The sequence below is a fragment of the Hippocampus guttulatus genome, chromosome 5 (genome assembly GCF_054856545.1).
Source record: "Hippocampus guttulatus isolate MCC_2025c chromosome 5, RoL_Hgut_1.0, whole genome shotgun sequence".
Lineage (NCBI taxonomy): Eukaryota > Metazoa > Chordata > Actinopteri > Syngnathiformes > Syngnathidae > Hippocampus > Hippocampus guttulatus.
Window position 1 is genome coordinate 12,080,388 of NC_141265.1, and position 19,046 is coordinate 12,099,433.

At 42.6% G+C, this 19,046-nt stretch overlaps 2 protein-coding genes across 4 annotated transcripts in view; both read left to right on the forward strand.

Moving 5' to 3' along the window:
• Nucleotides 1–47: 47 nt before the first annotated feature.
• pggt1b (protein geranylgeranyltransferase type I, beta subunit) lies at nt 48–10,424 on the forward strand. The gene is made up of 9 exons (XM_086111814.1): nt 48–212; nt 570–688; nt 934–998; nt 1,499–1,650; nt 1,962–2,094; nt 2,398–2,443; nt 2,885–3,069; nt 4,184–4,292; nt 6,587–10,424. Exons 1-9 carry the CDS (start codon nt 85–87, stop codon nt 6,727–6,729), a joined length of 1,080 nt encoding a protein of 359 aa, XP_085967940.1. The 5' UTR covers nt 48–84; the 3' UTR covers nt 6,730–10,424.
• A 2,091-nt stretch (nt 10,425–12,515) lies between these two features.
• trim36 (tripartite motif containing 36) overlaps nt 12,516–19,046 on the forward strand; it is a 28,290-nt gene continuing 21,759 nt past the window's right edge. For 2 of the 3 annotated variants that reach the window (XM_086111661.1, XM_086111658.1), the window contains exons 1-2: nt 12,516–12,714; nt 16,778–17,012. In XM_086111661.1, the coding sequence (XP_085967787.1) occupies nt 12,652–12,714; nt 16,778–17,012 (298 nt within the window). In that variant the 5' untranslated portion in view covers nt 12,516–12,651. Of the gene's footprint in view, nt 12,715–14,681; nt 14,898–16,777; nt 17,013–19,046 lie in introns of those variants that run through there. The other variant, XM_086111659.1, reaches the window with a different exon arrangement.

Sequence of the window (19,046 nt, forward strand, 5' to 3'; positions counted from 1 at the left end):
CTCTGCGACGTATGCTTTTATTTTAACAACAAAACCACACTGGAAGTTGTCCCCGTGTAACGGAAATGAGGCTGTGAAACAAAGATGGCGGAAGAGGAGCGTCTGTCGGAGGAACTGGAGCAACTCGACTTTCTACGAGACCGACACGTCCGTTTCTTTCAGAGGACCATGCAGGTTTTGCCCGAGATGTATGCCTCTCTGGAGACCACCAGGTGAGTTCCGAGCAACGCTGTGGCTTTCACGCGACGGTCTTTTCTGTTAAGAAAAAGGAACATACTGCGCTATTTAGCCTGCAAGCTAACATCAGCTAATGAAGTTATGACAGCAACAGGAACTTGTTACACTAGTAATCCAACTGTCATCAATTCCAGTAATATGTTTTATTACTACACGACTAGAAAGTTACTTTAGCAATAATACATGGACATTTTTTCCCTGAGTTGTGCACGGTCTCCCCGTTGCAGAACATAACAAGCTGATACATGTTTATCAGGTAATTTTATCTTTGTCTCACCATATGATGCTTGCACACCGGGTCTTGAACTTGTCAATGTGACATGTATTTCCAGGTTGACGATCTTATTTTTCGCTCTGTCCGGCTTGGATGTGCTCGATGCTCTAGATGTCATTGACAGCAACGACATGATCGAGTGGATCTACTCATTGCAGGTTCTTCCAACGGAAGACCGTAAGTAAAACCCACTGCTCGGATGCTTTACACAACAGCTTCATCACGATGCATTCATTTTCGAATTCTAATTTGGAGTAGGGTAAGAACTTTTTGGCTGTAACGTTCTAGTTACAGTCAGTAGATGGCAGCAGTGCTCTGGAGATACCCAGATTTGCTGCTGAACATTGGCTTTAGAAGACAGCGTTTGGGATGATTTATTCCAGTCTTAAATGTATAATATTTCACTACTTGTCTTCCCCCAGAATCCAACCTCAGCCGTTGTGGTTTTCGAGGATCATCACACATCGGAATTCCTTACAGCACCATGGTAGCTTCTCTTGCAATTGATGTCAACAATCTTAAAGTGACAAGCAGAGATGAATGGGCTCCTGCAAACCCGTTTTTTTTTTTTTTTTTTTGATTTAAGTTAATTTATTCTCAGAATTTTTCAAGTGAAAGGAACTCTCCTGGAATGGCCTGCTTCAAAGCAAAATGGCTGACATACTGTTCAAATTCTTGCATGGGTCCTTGAACCCTTTTTAGTGTGTGCCCTGTTATGACAAACATGTGCAGCCAATTTCATATCAATGGTGTAACCTGTGAATTTTTTTCAAACTCTTCGGAGGTTGCTACTAGTATTAGGGAATGGGGGGGGGGGGGGCAACCGCCGTTCCCGAAATGCAAGGATGTCTTTGTCTCTACCTCCAACCATGCCTTGTAGCTTGTTGTTTACACAGAACAGGGAGCTGTGTTTCAGCTACAACTAATGCTGACTGTTTTCTTATTCCAGCGTCTTGGCACTTAACTGACTGTCACCTTTGTATTCAGGGTCTTGGTGTGCGACATCCATACGACAGTGGCCATGTCGCTATGACCTACACTGGACTCTGCTCCCTTCTCATACTGGGAGATGACCTTCGTCGGGTCAACAAGCAGGCATGCCTGGCTGGCCTCAGGGCCCTGCAGCTAGATGATGGCAGGTTGGCATGCACACGCATACATATACATGCAATTAGGGATTATGGGCACTCTGCGCCCCCCCTAAAATGCTCTACAAACTTTCCAAGAAGCCGTATGACCAAATTCACCACAGTTTAACATGTCATGAGACCTTGATTTCAGTGCCAACAAATGATTCAGTGGTTTACTTTGGGCTCAGAAGTTAACGCTTTAATGCCTGTATGTGACGGTGTTTATGATTTTTTTTTTTCTGGAGGGAAAGTGGTGATTTTGTGTATGTTGCAAATGGCAATTCATGCAATCTACCACCCTTACGTCTTGTTCCTTGTAGTTTCTATGCCGTGCCAGAAGGCAGCGAAAACGACATCCGTTTTATCTACTGCGCAGCCAGTATCTGTTACATGCTAGACGACTGGTCAGGCATGGATGTTCAAAAGGCCATCGGGTACATTCGAGGAAGCCTGGTGAGTATATGAGCAGTCACGTCCACAGTCCGATCAGTGAAAGGCGAAACGCCGTATAGGCTCTGATTGTTTCCATTCACCACATCTAGATTTAAATGAGGCCACCTACCTTGGGTGGCACTCTGCCATGAAACACCTCCATTGATAATGAATGGAGGGTGTCACGGTGCTTAAACCGCTGCAGAGGTTTTTCTAGTTCCCCAGTAAAGTACTATTGAGCAAGCTCTGCTTTTCAGTCAACCTCGGAGGTAGGAAAAATGTTTTTTGTCACTGAATGTTGTCTCTTCTGTTTCCCACGAATAGTCGTACGATAGCGGTTTTGGTCAGGGAGCCGGGCGAGAGTCACATGGTGAGTATAAAGCTTCACGCGTAGTTTTTGTTTGACAATATCAGGGGGTTCATACTAGCCTTGTTGTGTTTTTGAAGCGACTCCAATTTACAATTCGCTTTTTTGTGTGTGCAATATTACTTTCACCGCGGACAGGAGAACATTTCAAATAAGCTAGGAACCACAGTCTATATGGAAAGCACCGAATTGTCATTTAAAATGAAAGTGTGTTGGACATATAACGTATCAACGTGACTCACGGTACTAGTAACTGGTTGATGGGATTATCAATTAATACCCGTCACTGTTGTCTTTATTAATCCCCTGCTCAAAAGAAATCTTATTAGTACAGTGTGCAAATATTGCAACGGCACCGACACGATCTGTTTATATTAATCTCTCATTAAAAGATCATGAGAGATGTCTCTTACATGTCATGCCTCTCTGTCTTGGTGCATGCAGGCGGCTGGACGTACTGCGCCATCGCCTCCTTGTGTCTGATGGGTCGATTGGAGGGGGCGCTGAGTCGGCGGGAGTTGGACAGGATCCGCCGCTGGTGCATCATGAGGCAGCAAAGCGGCTTCCAGGGGCGCCCAAACAAGCCCGTTGACACCTGCTACTCTTTTTGGGTGGGCGCAACACTAGAGGTATGCACAAATGGTTTTGAGGTTCTTTGATTCAAGCATTCAAATGTGCACAGGTGTTCATAGAACATATTTCCACACTTGAAATACAGGTACACATTTGGTTAGAAAATAAATGAATGAATGAATCCATATGGAACCAATTAATAAAACTAAACAAATAGAAAACCATACTCTTGTTTGTGCCTCTCACAAGTGATTATAGCGCATTTAAGGCCACTTCTGAATGTTGGAATTGCCAAAGATTCAACTATAATGCTATAACAATGGTGGATTTTTGTTTTTTGTAGTATTTTTGTAATACTTCAAGGTGCAATAAATGAATGCACAGTCTTAAAGAATAAAGCAAATGGATCTGAAAAACACATTTCTGAAGATGGCGCAATATAATAATGCCATATTGAGTACGGTGAAGGCCGTCATCGATTAATGTGAAGTGAACAAGCATTTAAAAAATGAGTACAGTACAAAGAACCCCCAAAATACTAGCAAGTCAGTTTCCATTTTTTTCCAATCCATACCCACTACTGAAAACATACAACTAAAATAAAAAGGAAAAACACTTTTCTCCCTTCAAAAACGGCTGGCAAAGTAACGGAGAGGGAAATTGAAGGTGTTTACAAAGTGACTTATTCGCTGAGTAAAATTTTTAGGGCCGTTTCTGGAATGTGAATGACTTCTACTTTGCAGTGAGTACCTTTTCGTGGTTGTCATGACACATTGCCATTACCCTTCTGTGCTCACAAACCACACGTCGCTCATGGTTAATGGTCCAAGTTTTGTTGGACTTCTTTGGCTGTCGTTCCCGGAAAAAAATGGTTGAACCAAATAGTCCCACTTTTGGAGGATGTGCCGAACATGTAAATGGGTCAGAACTACGCCGGCGGTTTACACATAATCCAAAAATAAAAGAGATTTCGACTTAAAAGCGGCAATGAGTAAGCCATGGATGCATCGAGGCGCCATCAAGCCAATGTAGCTAATGTATGAAGATTTAGGTCACAACTATGCCAGAGGTGCAATGACTTTATTTGTATCGAAATGGCCAAAGTGTTAGGCGTCATTTATGCTCTGAAAATGTACTTCCTACTGATTATTTCATGTCCTGCTCTTCCAGCTATTAGATGTGTTTCAGTACACCAACTTCGACAAGAACCGGACCTTCATTCTGTCCACACAAGATCGATTGGTTGGTGGCTTTGCTAAGTGGCCCGAATGCTCTCCAGGTACGTGATTGCACTGTAACATTATCTGCTATGGAAAAGCTCGAATCATTTTCTCCAAGTTCCCTTTTAAAACCACCTACTGTGATCCTATACTTTGATCAGCCCAGGCAGGCTTGTGTTTCTGTGTGTGTGTGTGCGTGCGTGTGTGTGTGTGTGTGTGTGTGTGTGTGTGTGTGTGTGTGTGTGCGCGCGCGCGCCCAGGCGTCCTTCAAACGTGTAATTGATGAAGCCGGAGATGGAACAGCTCACGTTACAAAGGCCAGTTGGGTCAAGCGGCTGCTGTATTCGCTAACCTCATAAATATCACCAAAGGCGATGGTTTAAGGGGATGCAAAAAGTTTAAGGGGCTTGTAGCTTTGACTGCTCCACACAAAATGATTCAAGCAAATCTGAGGCGCAAAGAAAAAAAAAATTATGACTGTTTGACGGAAGCGGATTTGTCCAGCTTGTGATTGTTTTTTTGGGGAGGTGGAGGCGGGGTTATTGGTCAGAGATTACTCTAAATCCATTTATTTTGATGGTTCTATTGCATAGTATAATGAAGATTACAATTGATTTTGTACATGGAAAAAATGGACAAATTCTAAATTGTCCAAACATTTTTACCTTGGTGATAATCGTGGAATTGGTCAAACACGGGTGAATGGATTTACTTTGTTTTTTCATGTATCTTTATTTCACAGTAGTTTACTTATTTTAAACAGTTCTTGATTTATTTTACAAAACTTCACTGTAAACAGCATCTGTATGTGAAGTAAAGCCATTATGATAGCCTGGAATTCATTCTTCCACTTTACATCACACGGCACGTTTTTATTTATGTGTTGTTTGATTGTGGATTACCCTTGGTTGCTTTTATTGCTCCAGTGACAGTTGCAGGTCCAATGCACTCATCTTGTGGATTAGACGCTATAAATCCTGACTGATGCACTGGTTGATTCTGATGTAGCCTTCCAATCGTCTGTCATTTCATTATAATTCAATTACCAGTCCTTTTACGGGCCTGTTCGGCTTTTACTCAAATCCCAGAGGACCAGGGTCACACGGCTACCACTTTTGAATTATTCATTGCCCCTCAAAGGAGATGAGTCACAACAAAAGAAGGCTCCTCCTGTTTGGGCGGCTACTGGGTGTTTCGATGGTTGTTTAATTGAGTAAATGCAGAGTAGGGTGACTCAACTCAATTCTAAACTGTATTTATAGAGTACTTTAAAACAAACACCGCTGTACATGGAGCAAAAATAATACATGTTACATACATACAACAAACAATAAATGAATGACAAATACTGTAGAAAGCACAAAAACAGTAAAACTAAAAATCAAATCTCATGGTGAGTCAATAGCCAAAGAATAAAAATGAGTTTTAAGACAAGTTTTAAAGATGGCCAGTGAGGAGGCTTGCCGAACGTCATTCCAATGAGAGGGACCAGCAACGGAAAAGGCTTTATCCCCTCCGAGCCTTCGCTTAGTTCTTGCCACCTCGAATCATGTCTGGTCCACAGACCTGAAGCACCGGGCAGATGCGTGGAGGCGGAGGAGCCCAGAGAGCTAAGGTGGTGTGAAGCCATTTAAAGAATTAAAAACAAATCAAAGGATCTTAAAAAGAACTCTAAAATGTTTCCGGAGCTGGTGAAGGGATGCCAGAGTACGAGTTATAATGCTCCCTCCTACGAGTACCATTAAAGAGGTGAGCAGCAGCATTCTGGACCAACTGGAGACGCTTAATGGAGGATTGCATTACAGTAATCCAGCCGAGATGTGACGAAGGCATTACTGTTTCAAAGTTTTCTTGAGGAAGGAGAGGCTTTACTTTAGCCAGCTGCCTGAGAAGAAAGAAGCTGGAGTTAACAACGGTGCTCGACTGCAGAAGAGCCCACATTTCAAATTAATAAATAAATACTAAAAATCTTAAATAGATATTACCAAGGTTCAGGTTAATGTAATGGTGGTTGCCAAAGTTGTGATCAGGATGAAAATTCGATTAATTGTGCTGCCCCACACCAAAGTGGTCCCAGTGCCGGTGGCCCAAACTAACAGGGTTCTTTGTGTTTCGATCACTGAAAGAAAAGCTGCTTGTGAGAAACCCTGCTTATCTCCGTTGGCATTGATGCTGAATTCCTCGAGCTGTTCTTATTAGAATCAACAGGGAACTGACTCTAGTACCAGAAGTAGTTTAGCTCTGTTAAACAATTTGTTCTACTGACATGACATAAGCAGGCGTCTCCACTTAGTTAGAGTACGCTGACCTCGTTTCTCCCCCGCTTTCATCCCTCTCTTTCTTCCACACGTAGACCCACTGCACGCTTACTTGGGCCTGTGCGGTCTGTCTCTGATCGGAGAGCCCAGCCTGAGGAAAGTCCACCCGGCGCTCAACATCACCCAGCGGGCCTTTGAGCACCTCCGCCAGCTGCAGCAGACATGGAGGGCACAATAGCGGCAACTGTGGCTGACAGGAACATCCGGCAGGTCAAATCCGAGACAAATGGAGCCTCCTTTTATTTGCGGACTCGGAGTGTTCGGCTCCTTAGCAACTTTGCAAAGAGGCCTTGCTGTTGAGTGACCGTTGAGCTGCCTTTTGGTCAACAGACTGCAGTCAGTGTTAAGTGTGAAGAACAATATGTGCCAGAAATCATGAAAGATCGGAAGACACTTCAGGGGCCAGACTTTCTCACATTGTTAAGATCGAGTAAAGGAGAAAAGTCTGGTATGGTTTCTTGCCAAGCAGCAGCAGTTTTTCCGTTATTCACCACGCAGGATCAGTATCATTTAGAATGGACCTGAAACGTTATAAAAACAGCTTGAGTAGAGCATTTGAAGATCATCAAAGAACACCAAGTCATCATCTTTTTCCACAAGAGCAGTTATCCTCATCCAGTAACACCCTTACGAGACCTCTGGGGTCTCTTCAAAGCTCACTACTTTGCTTCTAGCCCACCAATTTTGATCCCCCGAGTCTGAACCCTTCAAACTCCCACTGGCTCCTACCCCTCATGCTCCCTTAGGCTAAGTTTACCGATGTGCAGGATTGATCAGGTGTAGCATCATAGCAGCAGTATACCCGGTGGAATTGAGGCCAAGAACCACCTGCAGGGGGCCAGTCTTTGACTTTTGAAAACAAGGTGGAAACAAAGAACTTGGGCAAGTAACAATAAAATGGAACCTATTGTAGATAATGTTTAATGCTTCTGTTTGAACTCAACTAGGAGTCACGAACTAAGTGCTGACCTGGCCTTGGAGGCAGTTACTATTCCACACAACTGCTTGCTTGATGCTGGAAGATATGCATGTTGGCTCAAAATCCTGCTCAATTTGCTGCTGTTCTGATCAGTGTTACTGATAATTTCTGCAAACAACTTGCCCCCCATTTTTGGGGGCAAATTGTTAACAGAAACTACCATTTTAAATCCCTAAAATCCTGAATCACTTGACTATTTATACCTGGTACACCTCATCATGATTGAACCACTTTGAAGACCTTGCATCGTACATACTTTGTTTGCCAAACCAGGGAGCACTACGTACTAATTTGAGGACTTAATCAGCCGGGCTTCCAAGCAGATGCCATACGATTTGATGAAAACCATTGGTTACTCATTAGCCAAACAGATTCAGAACTATCATTTGTAATGTTTGGGGCTATATGGCTAGAAATGACCAAAAATAAACATACATGCTAAAATTAGCTTACGTTGTTGCTGTGCCTTAGCTCTGGAAGCTGTCGTAATACTTTGTCTCCAATAGTCTCCACTTTGCTGCGATGGGCCTTCTGAAATAAAAGTCCCCCCTGTCATCGAGTAAATACACACGACCCTCATTCTGCTTTCTTATTAGCTTGTCCCTTTCTGACTGATGGATTCAGTGCAGTGTGGTTGTCATAGATTTCCTCGAAGTGGAAAACTCTCCGTCACAAGTGGCTGTGGGCAGAGACAAGCCGGTACTGTGCAGTGGAAAAGCATCAGAAATGTCCAGTCTCAGCTTTTTCAACACAAGAGTCCCACAGGGCTCATTCCTAGAACCCTTGCTGTAATCATGTGCTGTCTACCCCACTTCAATATTTTGTTTGTTTTATAAAGTAGCAAGCTGCCTATGTCCATCTGTCGCTAGCTTTCTGCTGAACAATTTTGCCAAGTGAATCAGAGACACTGCAAGATAAGAGTATACTGACATTCTGTGAATGAAGCCATACTGACCAGTTTTGCCAAACTGTGGTCAACTTAACTTCAACTTGCTAAATCCTCACCAACAAGGGACTGTTGGATGATTTCGCAGCTTCTTCTGGAGCAGGCTTTGTGAAGGAAGAGAGTGGAGCGGGATGAATAAGTAATTGGATGCATCCATTATTCACGGATACTGGGGGGCAAGTGCCTCACTGCTCAACCAGACTCATAAGCCTTATGATTGGGGGAATGATAACAATGGCCTTCTTTAAAAAAACGGAGATCCCACAAAATTTCCGCCTCAGAGGCGTGAAATGAGTCTTAATATTTGCCCGCTTAAAAATGCTGCGAAGGTGTGATATTACTGCAAATGTGTGGTATTATAACACAGTCAGATACCTAACCTTTATTGTACTATGGCACATAACGAAACGAAACGAAAACGAATTAAAAGAAATCTCACTGCACACCACCAAACCAAAATATAACAAACTGTGCATACACTGGTTAATTCTTTAGTGGCACCATTTAATTGTCCTGATGTCGCTTTACATTACTGGAGTAGGTATCTGAACTAAGATACGAGATACTGCATGTGATGAACACATAATTTTAGAACAGATTAATTGAAATTGGATAATTTCACCGAGCACATCGGTGAGGAATCGCTGTTTTATTGTCGTTGGGATTGTGGAATCCTTCAGACACATGCGGTTACGGCTCTGATACTTGCTTTCAACATCAAATGTTGACAGAACGATGTAGTCCCTTTATACCATGTTAGTGTCCTTTTTTTGTGTCTGAGAATAGGGAGAAAAGAAGCTGGAAATGAAAATGAATAAAGTTAAGTTGTAGTAAGAGCTTGAGCTGCCCCTGGTTCAAAACAATTGCAGTAGCAGACACCAAACTGTAAACCCACCATTTATCCACGTCTGCTTTTTGTACAGAACCCAGCTGAGTGGGATTTTGCCGCAATCAGGTGCCGAGAAGACGTCCGAAATACTTGTCAGAGAAGTCACAATTGTTTTCAATTGTGACAGGACGAGTGTAAAACAGCAACCTAGCAGAATGACCTTAATGCTACCAGCTCTAATGCTACCTCTGAAGGCAGAAATTTGATGGTAGGTCTTGGGCCCAGAATTCTGTGTCGGTTATTTTCAAACAGAACGGCGACCCCCGAAAGAAGGCGGAAAAATACCGTCTTTACTAGCTATGTCCAACAGGCTAAATGATCCATTATTGCATTAACAGTTTTTGCCTTAGACCTCAAGCCTTTTCTTTCATATTCTTCTGAAAATAAGTTTCTCATCAGCAAGTTTCTCAAATACAACAATGTTGTAAAAACCTCAACAAATAGATTTTGTGTGCGCGCGCGCGCGTGTGTGTGTTTTGAGTCTGCATTGTTCTGCTTTTCCAACTCTGTGCTGCTGCTTTCTAATGGAATGATGCCACGTTCCATGTGCCCTCCAAAGGCCGAGTCTACATTCATTTAGTGCGTGTCCTCGGGGCTGAAGACCACTTTGAACTGTGCCTCACTTTACTCGCGGTCTTCTAATTAGCCCGTGCACGAGTGGAGCTTGCTGATTCTGTCTGATAAATAGGCTTCCTTTCGCTCCGCTCTACCAACTTCGATGCATTTTCTCTGCAATGCCAGTAATCCGGGATATAATGCATTTCTTGAAGGGGGCGGGGGGGGGGTACTGACTCAGATCCCTTCAATACTTACGCCACTTAACTGCAGATGGACCCTCTGCTGACATTAAGCGAATCTATGCCATACAGCCACTGATATACATGATGTAACAATATAACATGAAATGCCATTTATTTTCTTTTTCTATGCTTTGTAAAGAAATGTCGATAAACTGTAAATATGCGCAAGCAAAGAGGCGGAATGGAAATGCAAACGAATGTCGTGCATTTGCAAGCCCAGCTGCAAATACACGATGAGAAATAAAATACGTCAAGGTGCCTGTCCCGTCTGTTTGGTGTTTGCTGGTTTGTTTTGAATATTCAAGTCATAAACATTGTGTGCAGTTGACCAATTTGCATTAAGCCTTGAGATAGCAAATGTTTTGACGTAATTCCTCAAATAAGGCCCTTTTAATAGACTCCATATCCAAATTTGAAAAATAAAACCCTGCCGCAAATAGACCCCTCACTTTTCCGCACCTTCTACAACAAATAGAGTCTTGTTTTCTCCTGCTAGCGTGTTTCACTATTCATAAAAGTAATCCTTTTGCTCTATTTTTACTCTCAACCATGACAAACCTTGTTCCTCATTAGAAGACCTCATTTTAAAGTCCTTAGAGATTTCGACAAACGTAAGATCAAAACCGCTGTAGCACTGCGGCGCACAACGTGCAGACGGACCGATACTGAACTATGAAGCCAAAATGCGTGGCCACTTCCATTACACGTCCCAAAGGGAATTGAGCGCGACCCAGGTTGAAATCGTCAAGACACAGCTGTGTTCGGGCGTGGCGCAGACGTCCTTTTGTGACACGTGCAACCCAATACGCCCTCTACGACTACTACGGGAGATGAAAGGGCAAAAAAGGGATGGAGTGTGGAGGGTTGGGGGGAACCTGTTTAAAAACCACTCAATTGTTGTACTAGACTTTGTAGTCTTTAACATTGTTGACTATGGTCCAGTTTTTAGAAAACGGAGTCTTCTTCCAATGACACTAAAAACCTTTTACCAACACAAAGTTTGGTGTGTCCGCCTTTCCTACAAAATCCTTCATTCCTTTGCAGTTTTGCAACCCATATCCACCTTAATCAGTGAAACACAATGCAATAGGTTACTTGTCTATTTAGTGCCGTAGGAGGCCACTGCGGGTTTGTCAAGTGTCAGTTCCACAGGACTCTTAGCTCCTGTGTGGCTTAAGAATCTTGATCGTTGTCGTAATTGGTTTGAACACACCCAAGAGCTAAGGAAGATCCCAATAGAACTTTTTTTCTGTGTATTGTATTATAATCACACACACATTCCGACTCTGTTATGGCTGTGGTATTCTCTCCCTGAATATGGAAAACCACTATCTCAGCTTTGTACAACAATTTCTGTGTCAGTGCCATTTATTTCTGCAGGCAATGTGAAAGGTGTTTCAGAGTGTACAATTTCGAACAACGGTGTTCCTCATGGCTCATTTCTTCGGATCTTGCTATTTGGAGCTTTTTGCTAACAGGGATTATCAGAAATATATTTGTCATTGATCACTAAAGTAATATTACATTTATTATCACTACAATGTGTGTGGAGAGCAACGACAGGAGGTAGGTGACTTGTGATTGTTATCGCAGACTGCTGCGTCTGGTATGCGTCTGCGATGCGACATGGAGCCAAAGAGGCCATCTGGGGACTTTGGACAAGTGGCATTTTCAAAATACCAAAAAAATGAGATCACAAACTAAATCCTACCTCACACTAACACACGCTGGTGCTTTTAAATGCAAAGAGGGGAGTTAGATGGGCCCGTGTAATACATTACAGTAAATGGTTTATGGAGCTCAGTGCTGCACATGATACAGTGACTCATTTTACCCTACATAGGGATGGATGGATTGATAGATTACTAAATGTGGAGGATAGAAGGGGATCAATATGTAGATGCAGTATGTCAATCAATTCATGTATATAGCTGTACACAATCTGTGGATCGATTCAGGACATACAGCTACATGATTACTTTTCAATATCAAATAAGGAATCCCATAATACACAGCATGTAACCGGCAAGATGTGATTGCGCCAAACTGAAGAAAATCATTGTCCTCTTTGTTCTTTCATGCTGTGAATCAAATTTTTTAAAAAATTACAATAATTTAGATCAGCAGCAAAGAATGGAGCCATTCATTCATTCTCTGTCAAAGGAGCTCTGTGTGACAGGAGACATCTCGGCTCAGGGGTGTAGCCGGCATGCAGGAGGTGTGAAGATGCATACACACACACACACACACACACTGCATATGAAAGATAAAATTGTTTTCCTGGTGTCTGCGCATGCACTGTAGAAATCATGCAGGGAGGGAATGTGGATGGGATGGCTCTCATGTTGATCTGAACCACAGCTGTTGGGAACGCGTGTGCGTGCGTGCGTGAGTGTGTTTGTGTGTGTGTGTGTGTGTAATATTTAATACAGCTCCCGTGCTTGCATCATCCTCTTCATCATCCGCTTCCTCGTCATTCTGCAGCCATGTCGGACTCTGAGGACATGACGGAGTTCGCCAGCATCGTGGAACGTATCGAGCGGGGCGAGGTGAGTCTCACGGCCGGCGATGGAAGTGCAGACAGCGACGTGTCGTGTCGTCTGGTTCCCGGCCGCATGGAAGCCTGTCCGGTGTCGTTCATGTCATATCGATTTGATTTATGGCCATTTTAATGTGATACAGTCAATACAATGTGCTTCCCCTTTGACTGTTGATGTCATTTTTATATGATTTATTGTCATGTTGCATCCATTACTCGTGTCGGCTGATCGGCTGCTGTGATTCTCACTGCACGTAATTGAACATAATGATTAGTCATGTGCATTGTGCATGCATAGTACTGTATGTTCACCGGCCACTTTTTTTTTTAGGTACAGCAATGAGTTCAAATGCAAGCGATGAATCCAAACAGTCTATCTTTACAAGAATCCTTTTTCATGTAGCGATAGGTTTATTATGATTATCGATGGGTGGGTTCAACTGCATCAAACTGAGAGCTGTTCCTAATTTTCTGACCTCCACTGTAAAAGGAACCCAAAAGACATCAAATAAGATAAGACACCCTTTATTTGTCTCACAATGGAGAAATTGCCAATTTACAGTAGCGAAAATTATGAAAGGGAGAAGCAGAAGAACAAAATGTATATAAGTAAATAGAAATTATAAAATATAAATATAAGCATATTCAGAATGGGTGAGTAAGAGATATCATCAAAGAAGAAAGAGCAAAAGAAAATTTCAGATGAAAGAGTAAAGGAATATTGAGGTGTGAAAGTGTGAGCTGTACCCAACAGGAGCACTTCATTGAATGCGCATTCTGTTGCTGCTCAGTGTATCATCCTTGACCACATATAGCAGCATTACAATATTAAATTCTAATTAATCATCATGGCTAAGAGTGTATGCTATTATTTATTCGATGTATATTTTGCACTGAAAAGCTTAATTGAATTGAATTGAATCCAACTTCATTGTCAAACGTATTAAAATAGACCATTGCAAGTACTCTCACAAGATCTAACGTTCCGACACCATTCCTGGATACTGATCTATTTAAAGATCAATTGTAGAGTAACACGTTGCTATTTCAGGCATTTGTTGTGTTGGAAGGCCTGAAAGTGTTGTAATGAGATGAGTTTGTATGTGTGCTAGTACAGCAGTTCCACAGTGCTGCAGGCAGGGTGCACACTCTTCTTGTGTATGTAGTGGTGGATGTGGCACACTTGGCAGCAGCTGTGCAGTGAGTCAGGTCACCCGGTTACTGAGAGGAGTTTATGGCACTGGTCAATAAGGAAGGAAGAGGGTTTACTGTCTGATATCTCACTTTCGTTCTCAGCTTTAAATTTATGCACTTGTATATTTTTAGTGTGAAGAGTCTGAAGTCTACCAAAAAAAAAAATCCCATTGGAAATAGTCTGTGTTAGGGTCAAACTGTGGCCCCCAACACTTCTTAATTGTTGTGCAAGTAGTATTTTAAGTCACAAGTCGTCTTTAAATGTAAAAACAAATCTGTGAAGCACTTTGAAATGAAAGAAGTTAAGCGCTGTAAAATGTAACAAGATTATGGTCGTCGTGCAAACCACAGCAACAATAATAAAGAATGTATTCAAATAATTCCTCTGAAAGTAGCCATCAAATCTAATCATTTAACTTATTTTACACAGTTCTTGTTTTGATCCAATTGGCTGGTGTACCTAAAAAAATTGTCCCTTGACCATGCCAAGTAAACCATCATTGTGTTGAGCGTTTGCCATTCAAACACGCTCTATTGCAGTCCCAAAACTTTTCATCTTACTTAATCAACGTTTAGAGCCGACTGACTTCATTTTCTACACAAAACCATGCCCGTTTGACAGTAAAAAAATGGGACTGTTAGATTGATGACGTTGGTAATTACGTTTACGAGATGCTCTTGAAAGCAACAGTCGTTGCCATAGAGATACCCCTTTTCTTCTCAAGGCGCATTCCCCTCCCCCCCGCGTGCTGCCTTCATAGCCACAGACAGCGTCGGGTACTTCAGCTACCAATTCGCCGGCTCTGCTCCTTAAGCGGCGTCACGAAAAGTTCACGCGGCTTTTTTTTGTACTCTGCATCAACTGCCGTCCAAAAACACGCCGGTTGTGTTGGGACACTGAAGAAAATCGTTGTTTTATCATCTAAATAGCTGTGGGAAGTGAAATTCCCCCACACCTTCGTCATGACTGCGGAGATGCGACCAAGTAACACACACGCGGTAAGTCACTTGGGGAAAAGTTTGATGATACTTTTAACGAGACGATACATCAAGATTGTCGTTTTTCTCCTCATAACAAGCATATTCAAATACATCTTCGAATTTCCGTCTATTATACCGGAATTTAATCTGTTTGAAACACTGTGACGTTTTTGCAATGATTTCTGAGCGGTCACTTCTCGAAATAAATTGGAATTATGTCGTTCAAATAAGCGCTTACATCGTAAACGTGAGCGACACACGTTACACGTGTTTTTTTTGTTGTCTATATTTAGATGGTGGACTTAATCCTCCCTTATGTAATGTGTGAGAACCACGCTAAACGAAAGACACTATGCAAAGGAGGAACTAATTGTCACACTGGCACAAGTGTGCTTCGTGCTTGCCCATTTGGTCACACCTATGTGATAGAAAGCACACAAAATACCTCTCTTGAAATGGGATTCAAACAAACAAACTTGTGTTGAATTTGTCAATCCAAAAAACATCCTCGTACTTGAAATTAGTATGTCTCCAACGTGGTGGAGAACTAGATAAAAAAAATCGGTGATAAACCTGGCCTGTTTATCACGGACTTTTTTTCTAGTACCTGTGCTCTTCGTCTACAAAGCCACGCTGTTGTAAATGTGGTTTGGCATTGTCTTGCTGAAATAAGCAGGGACGTCCATGAAAAAAAAATTGCTTGGATGGCAGGATAGGTTGTCCAAAACCTTATTAATGGTGCCTTGACGGGTGTGTAAATTACCCATGCACTAACACAGCCCCATACCATCACAGATACTAAATTGAATTTTGTGTCCATAACATTCTGGTTGGTTGTTTTCCTCTTTGGCCCAGAGGACACGATGTTCACAATTCTGGACACTTTCTTAAATGAGCTCAGTCCTAGAAAAGCTGGTGGTGTGTCATTGATAAATGGCTTTTGCTCTGCTTGTAAAATTTAAAATTGCGCTTAAGGATGTAGCGCTGAAGTGTATCTACTGACATTTATTTTCTGAAGCCCATGTGGCGATATCTTTGACACATTCATGTCGTTTTTTGATGCAGCGCCGCCTGAAAAAACAAAGGTCATGGGCATTCAATGTTGCTTGTCGATCTTTCAGTTTACAAACTGTGATTTCTCCAGATTCTCTTGTCAAGTCCATTTTATTGTCAAATATGTTGCAACATACTGCACAGATGAAATGTCTTTCCTCTCAACCACAGTGCAACCACAGGAAAGAGATGAGCCGCTGCGGGTACCCGCGCCGCCATCAACAGAACAGTTAACATAAAATGACAAAATAATACAACACAACACATAAGACACAGACAGTCATGCAATCTTAACCACTTTTTCTGCATACGCTTTGTCGTTTGAAGCAGTTATAGATGAGAGAATCAAAGCGCCCTTTCATCAGTGGATCAAAGACGTCTTGCTGAAAATTTGCACACGTCTGCTACGAGCTAAGTTTGAAAGCGAACAAGAAGCTGTAACGTCCATTGATGGGGGAAAAAAGAGATTTGCTCACATCTCCCGTCCCATGTAAATCCGCTTCAATTCCAAGCGGCGACTCCCAGTTCCACATACTCATCTGCGGTCTGCGCTGACGCTCCTTTCTTCTCATCGTCGGCTCCACAAGCCGTCCTATAAACCTTTTGATGATATGAACCATAGATGATGAAATCCCTAAATCCCTTGCAATTGTATGTTGAGAAACTTTGTATTTAATTGGAAAAAATGTATGGGGTTGTTACAAAATTCGGTGAAAAAGTCATTATTGTGGAAAACTTGGTAATGGTTCGGGGCTATGTGGTGGGGGTTGGGTCAACTTGATTAATACCTTTGCCGCCAGCAAGTTCCCGTTGAAATTGATTGTTCATGGCTTTGCCACACGCAGGTTCCCATCAAGAATATCGAGCGGGAGCTGATCTGCCCCATCTGCAAGGAGCTCTTCACGCACCCCCTCATCCTACCCTGCCAGCACAGCGTGTGCCACAAATGTGTCAGAGAGCTGCTCATGCTCAACTATGATGACTCCTTGGACGGCGGCTCCGAGTGCTCGTTGCCGGGTAGCCCCAGGTCCCGTGTGCCCTCGCCTTCCATGGAGAGGCTGGACAAGCTGGTGCGATCAGGTCAGTGCGAGATGAGACTTGTGAGATGGGCGTGATATTATCAAGCTAGGTTCGTGAGATGACATCACGGTGGAACCTCTGAAGTCACGTACGCAGAAAGTTTAAATTTTCCCAATTGACGATGTCAATCATTCTGTTCCAGGATCGACGGTGCAAAATAAATTAGACACAGTCCTAACCTGAAAGGGAGTCACAAAATAAGGAAATAGAAACATGATTCGTAGGATGCTGGCTCAAACGTATGGTCGTGTGATTTTCGGTGATCTTCACTGTCGTGTTTTTCTCCAAAATATGAGTCCAATTCCAAAGTGTTGGACTTTTGTGGCTCGAGTGTACAAGGCTCAAGACAAAGGGCCGAGCTCAAAAGTGGGCCACACCGTTGTATGCATCCCTCCTCCTCCTTGTCCTACTTTGATGAACACAAATGATTGAATGACAATGTGGCACAAATGCTTTTCTTGCGCTAATCCCGTCGATTTTCTTAAGTAGGAGTCACATTTATGAGGTAGGTTTGCTGAGTTTTGACAAGCTCAAGCTTGACTCGTCACTTCCGTCTGTTTTTAAGGAATGCAGTGGGTGTCAAATAACCCCGGACAATCGGCAAACACTGATGAGTGATGAAAGGTTTAAAGCATTATCAACTTGTCACAACAGTTTTGGTTTCGCCGCCTAAGTTGGCTGTTTTTAGTTGTTATCCTGAAGGACACACAGCGTTTGCTTTTATCTCCCTGTAAACAGTCGCTCGAATTGAACCTCTGCTTTTTAGAAGACTCGCCTTAGTAACATCTCCACGGCTGGAATTGACACGTGCTATCTTTAGCTTAGTGGCAGACACTGCGCTGTTTATACGCAGTCTCCACTTTGCTGCAGCAGCCCTTAGTGTCTACTCAAATGTTGTTGTTTTTACATTTTTTTTTTAATCTTAAAATTCAGCTAGGTTTAATTTGTTTTTAGAGCTTGTTTGTATTAGTTTGTTCAAAATGCTTCCTTTTATTTGTAATTATATTTACCGGTAGTCTTAATTTTTAAAATTTTTAATTTAATAGATGGACTGTATTGAATGCAATATAAAAAAGGGGGTCACTAAGTATAGAGAAGGCATCAGCAACTTAAAGGATGGATGGAGCCAGTTTTTCACTGGCGCTACTGAGGGGCCTCGTAGGACCCCGCACATCCGATCCGATCTATGACAAAAATGCCAATTTAACTATAAGCAGAATGTGTCAGCCCGCGAACATCCTAAGTGTGTGTATAATTAAGGTCGATTGAAATGCATTGCAAAACTGTGATTTAGTTTTTTTACAACCCCCCCCCCCCAAAAAAATAACACACACAAAACAAACTTTAAAAAAAAATCGAAGTTAATCCACGGATGCTGAGAAAATTGTTTTTATTTGGGGGAGATGTGGTGGGGGGGATTCATTGAGGGATCACTCAGAAAATTGGTGCGAGCCACAGGCAGCTGCCCGTGAGCCGCCAGTTGTCCATCCCTGTTCTAGTGGCTGCGTTTTTCTACTCCTCAGTCTCCAGTGTAACACTACCAAAAACCTAGCTGCAAATGGTTGCTATGGCAATGAAGGTGCTCAGCAGAAAAGAGTAAAAAAGTGTCTCTTTGGGGGGAACATTCTTCACCCTGACACTCCAATACAAGCTGAATGAGTTTATTATGCCCCCTATGTGTCGAGTTGACACAGGAAACCAAAACCTCCACTTTTGAATAAGCAAATCGCTCGACAAGCTGAAAGCCCCTCAATATGCTTGCCCTCTACAGCGACGCAAGCCCCTGTATGTAAACTATGAACAAGCGCGTTCAGCTCCCGCATTAGAAAGCTGTAAACATTCTACCGAGGATTATAAATGTCCGACTTCGGTTTTAATAAGATGATTACAAAAACCACACAGTGCATCTTTTTGTTTAAGGGCCTCAAATTTAGGAGCTTGTTACCTCGCCGAAAGAACAAGACGGCCACCGCCGCTCGGATGGTCGGTTGCCATGACGACGCCGGGCTACCCCTGTAAGGAATGAATGAGGGA

What these genes read in the sequence shown, in the direction of transcription:
- pggt1b (XM_086111814.1), top strand. Translation starts at nt 85, where the DNA reads ATGGCGGAAGAGGAGCGTCTGTCGGAGGAACTGGAGCAACTCGACTTT. An exon ending in GGTTCTTCCAACGGAAGACC is followed by an intron (nt 689 to 933) that starts GTAAGTAAAACC and finishes GTCTTCCCCCAG; the next exon opens with AATCCAACCTCAGCCGTTGT. An exon ending in GTGGCCCGAATGCTCTCCAG is followed by an intron (nt 4,293 to 6,586) that starts GTACGTGATTGC and finishes TTCCACACGTAG; the next exon opens with ACCCACTGCACGCTTACTTG.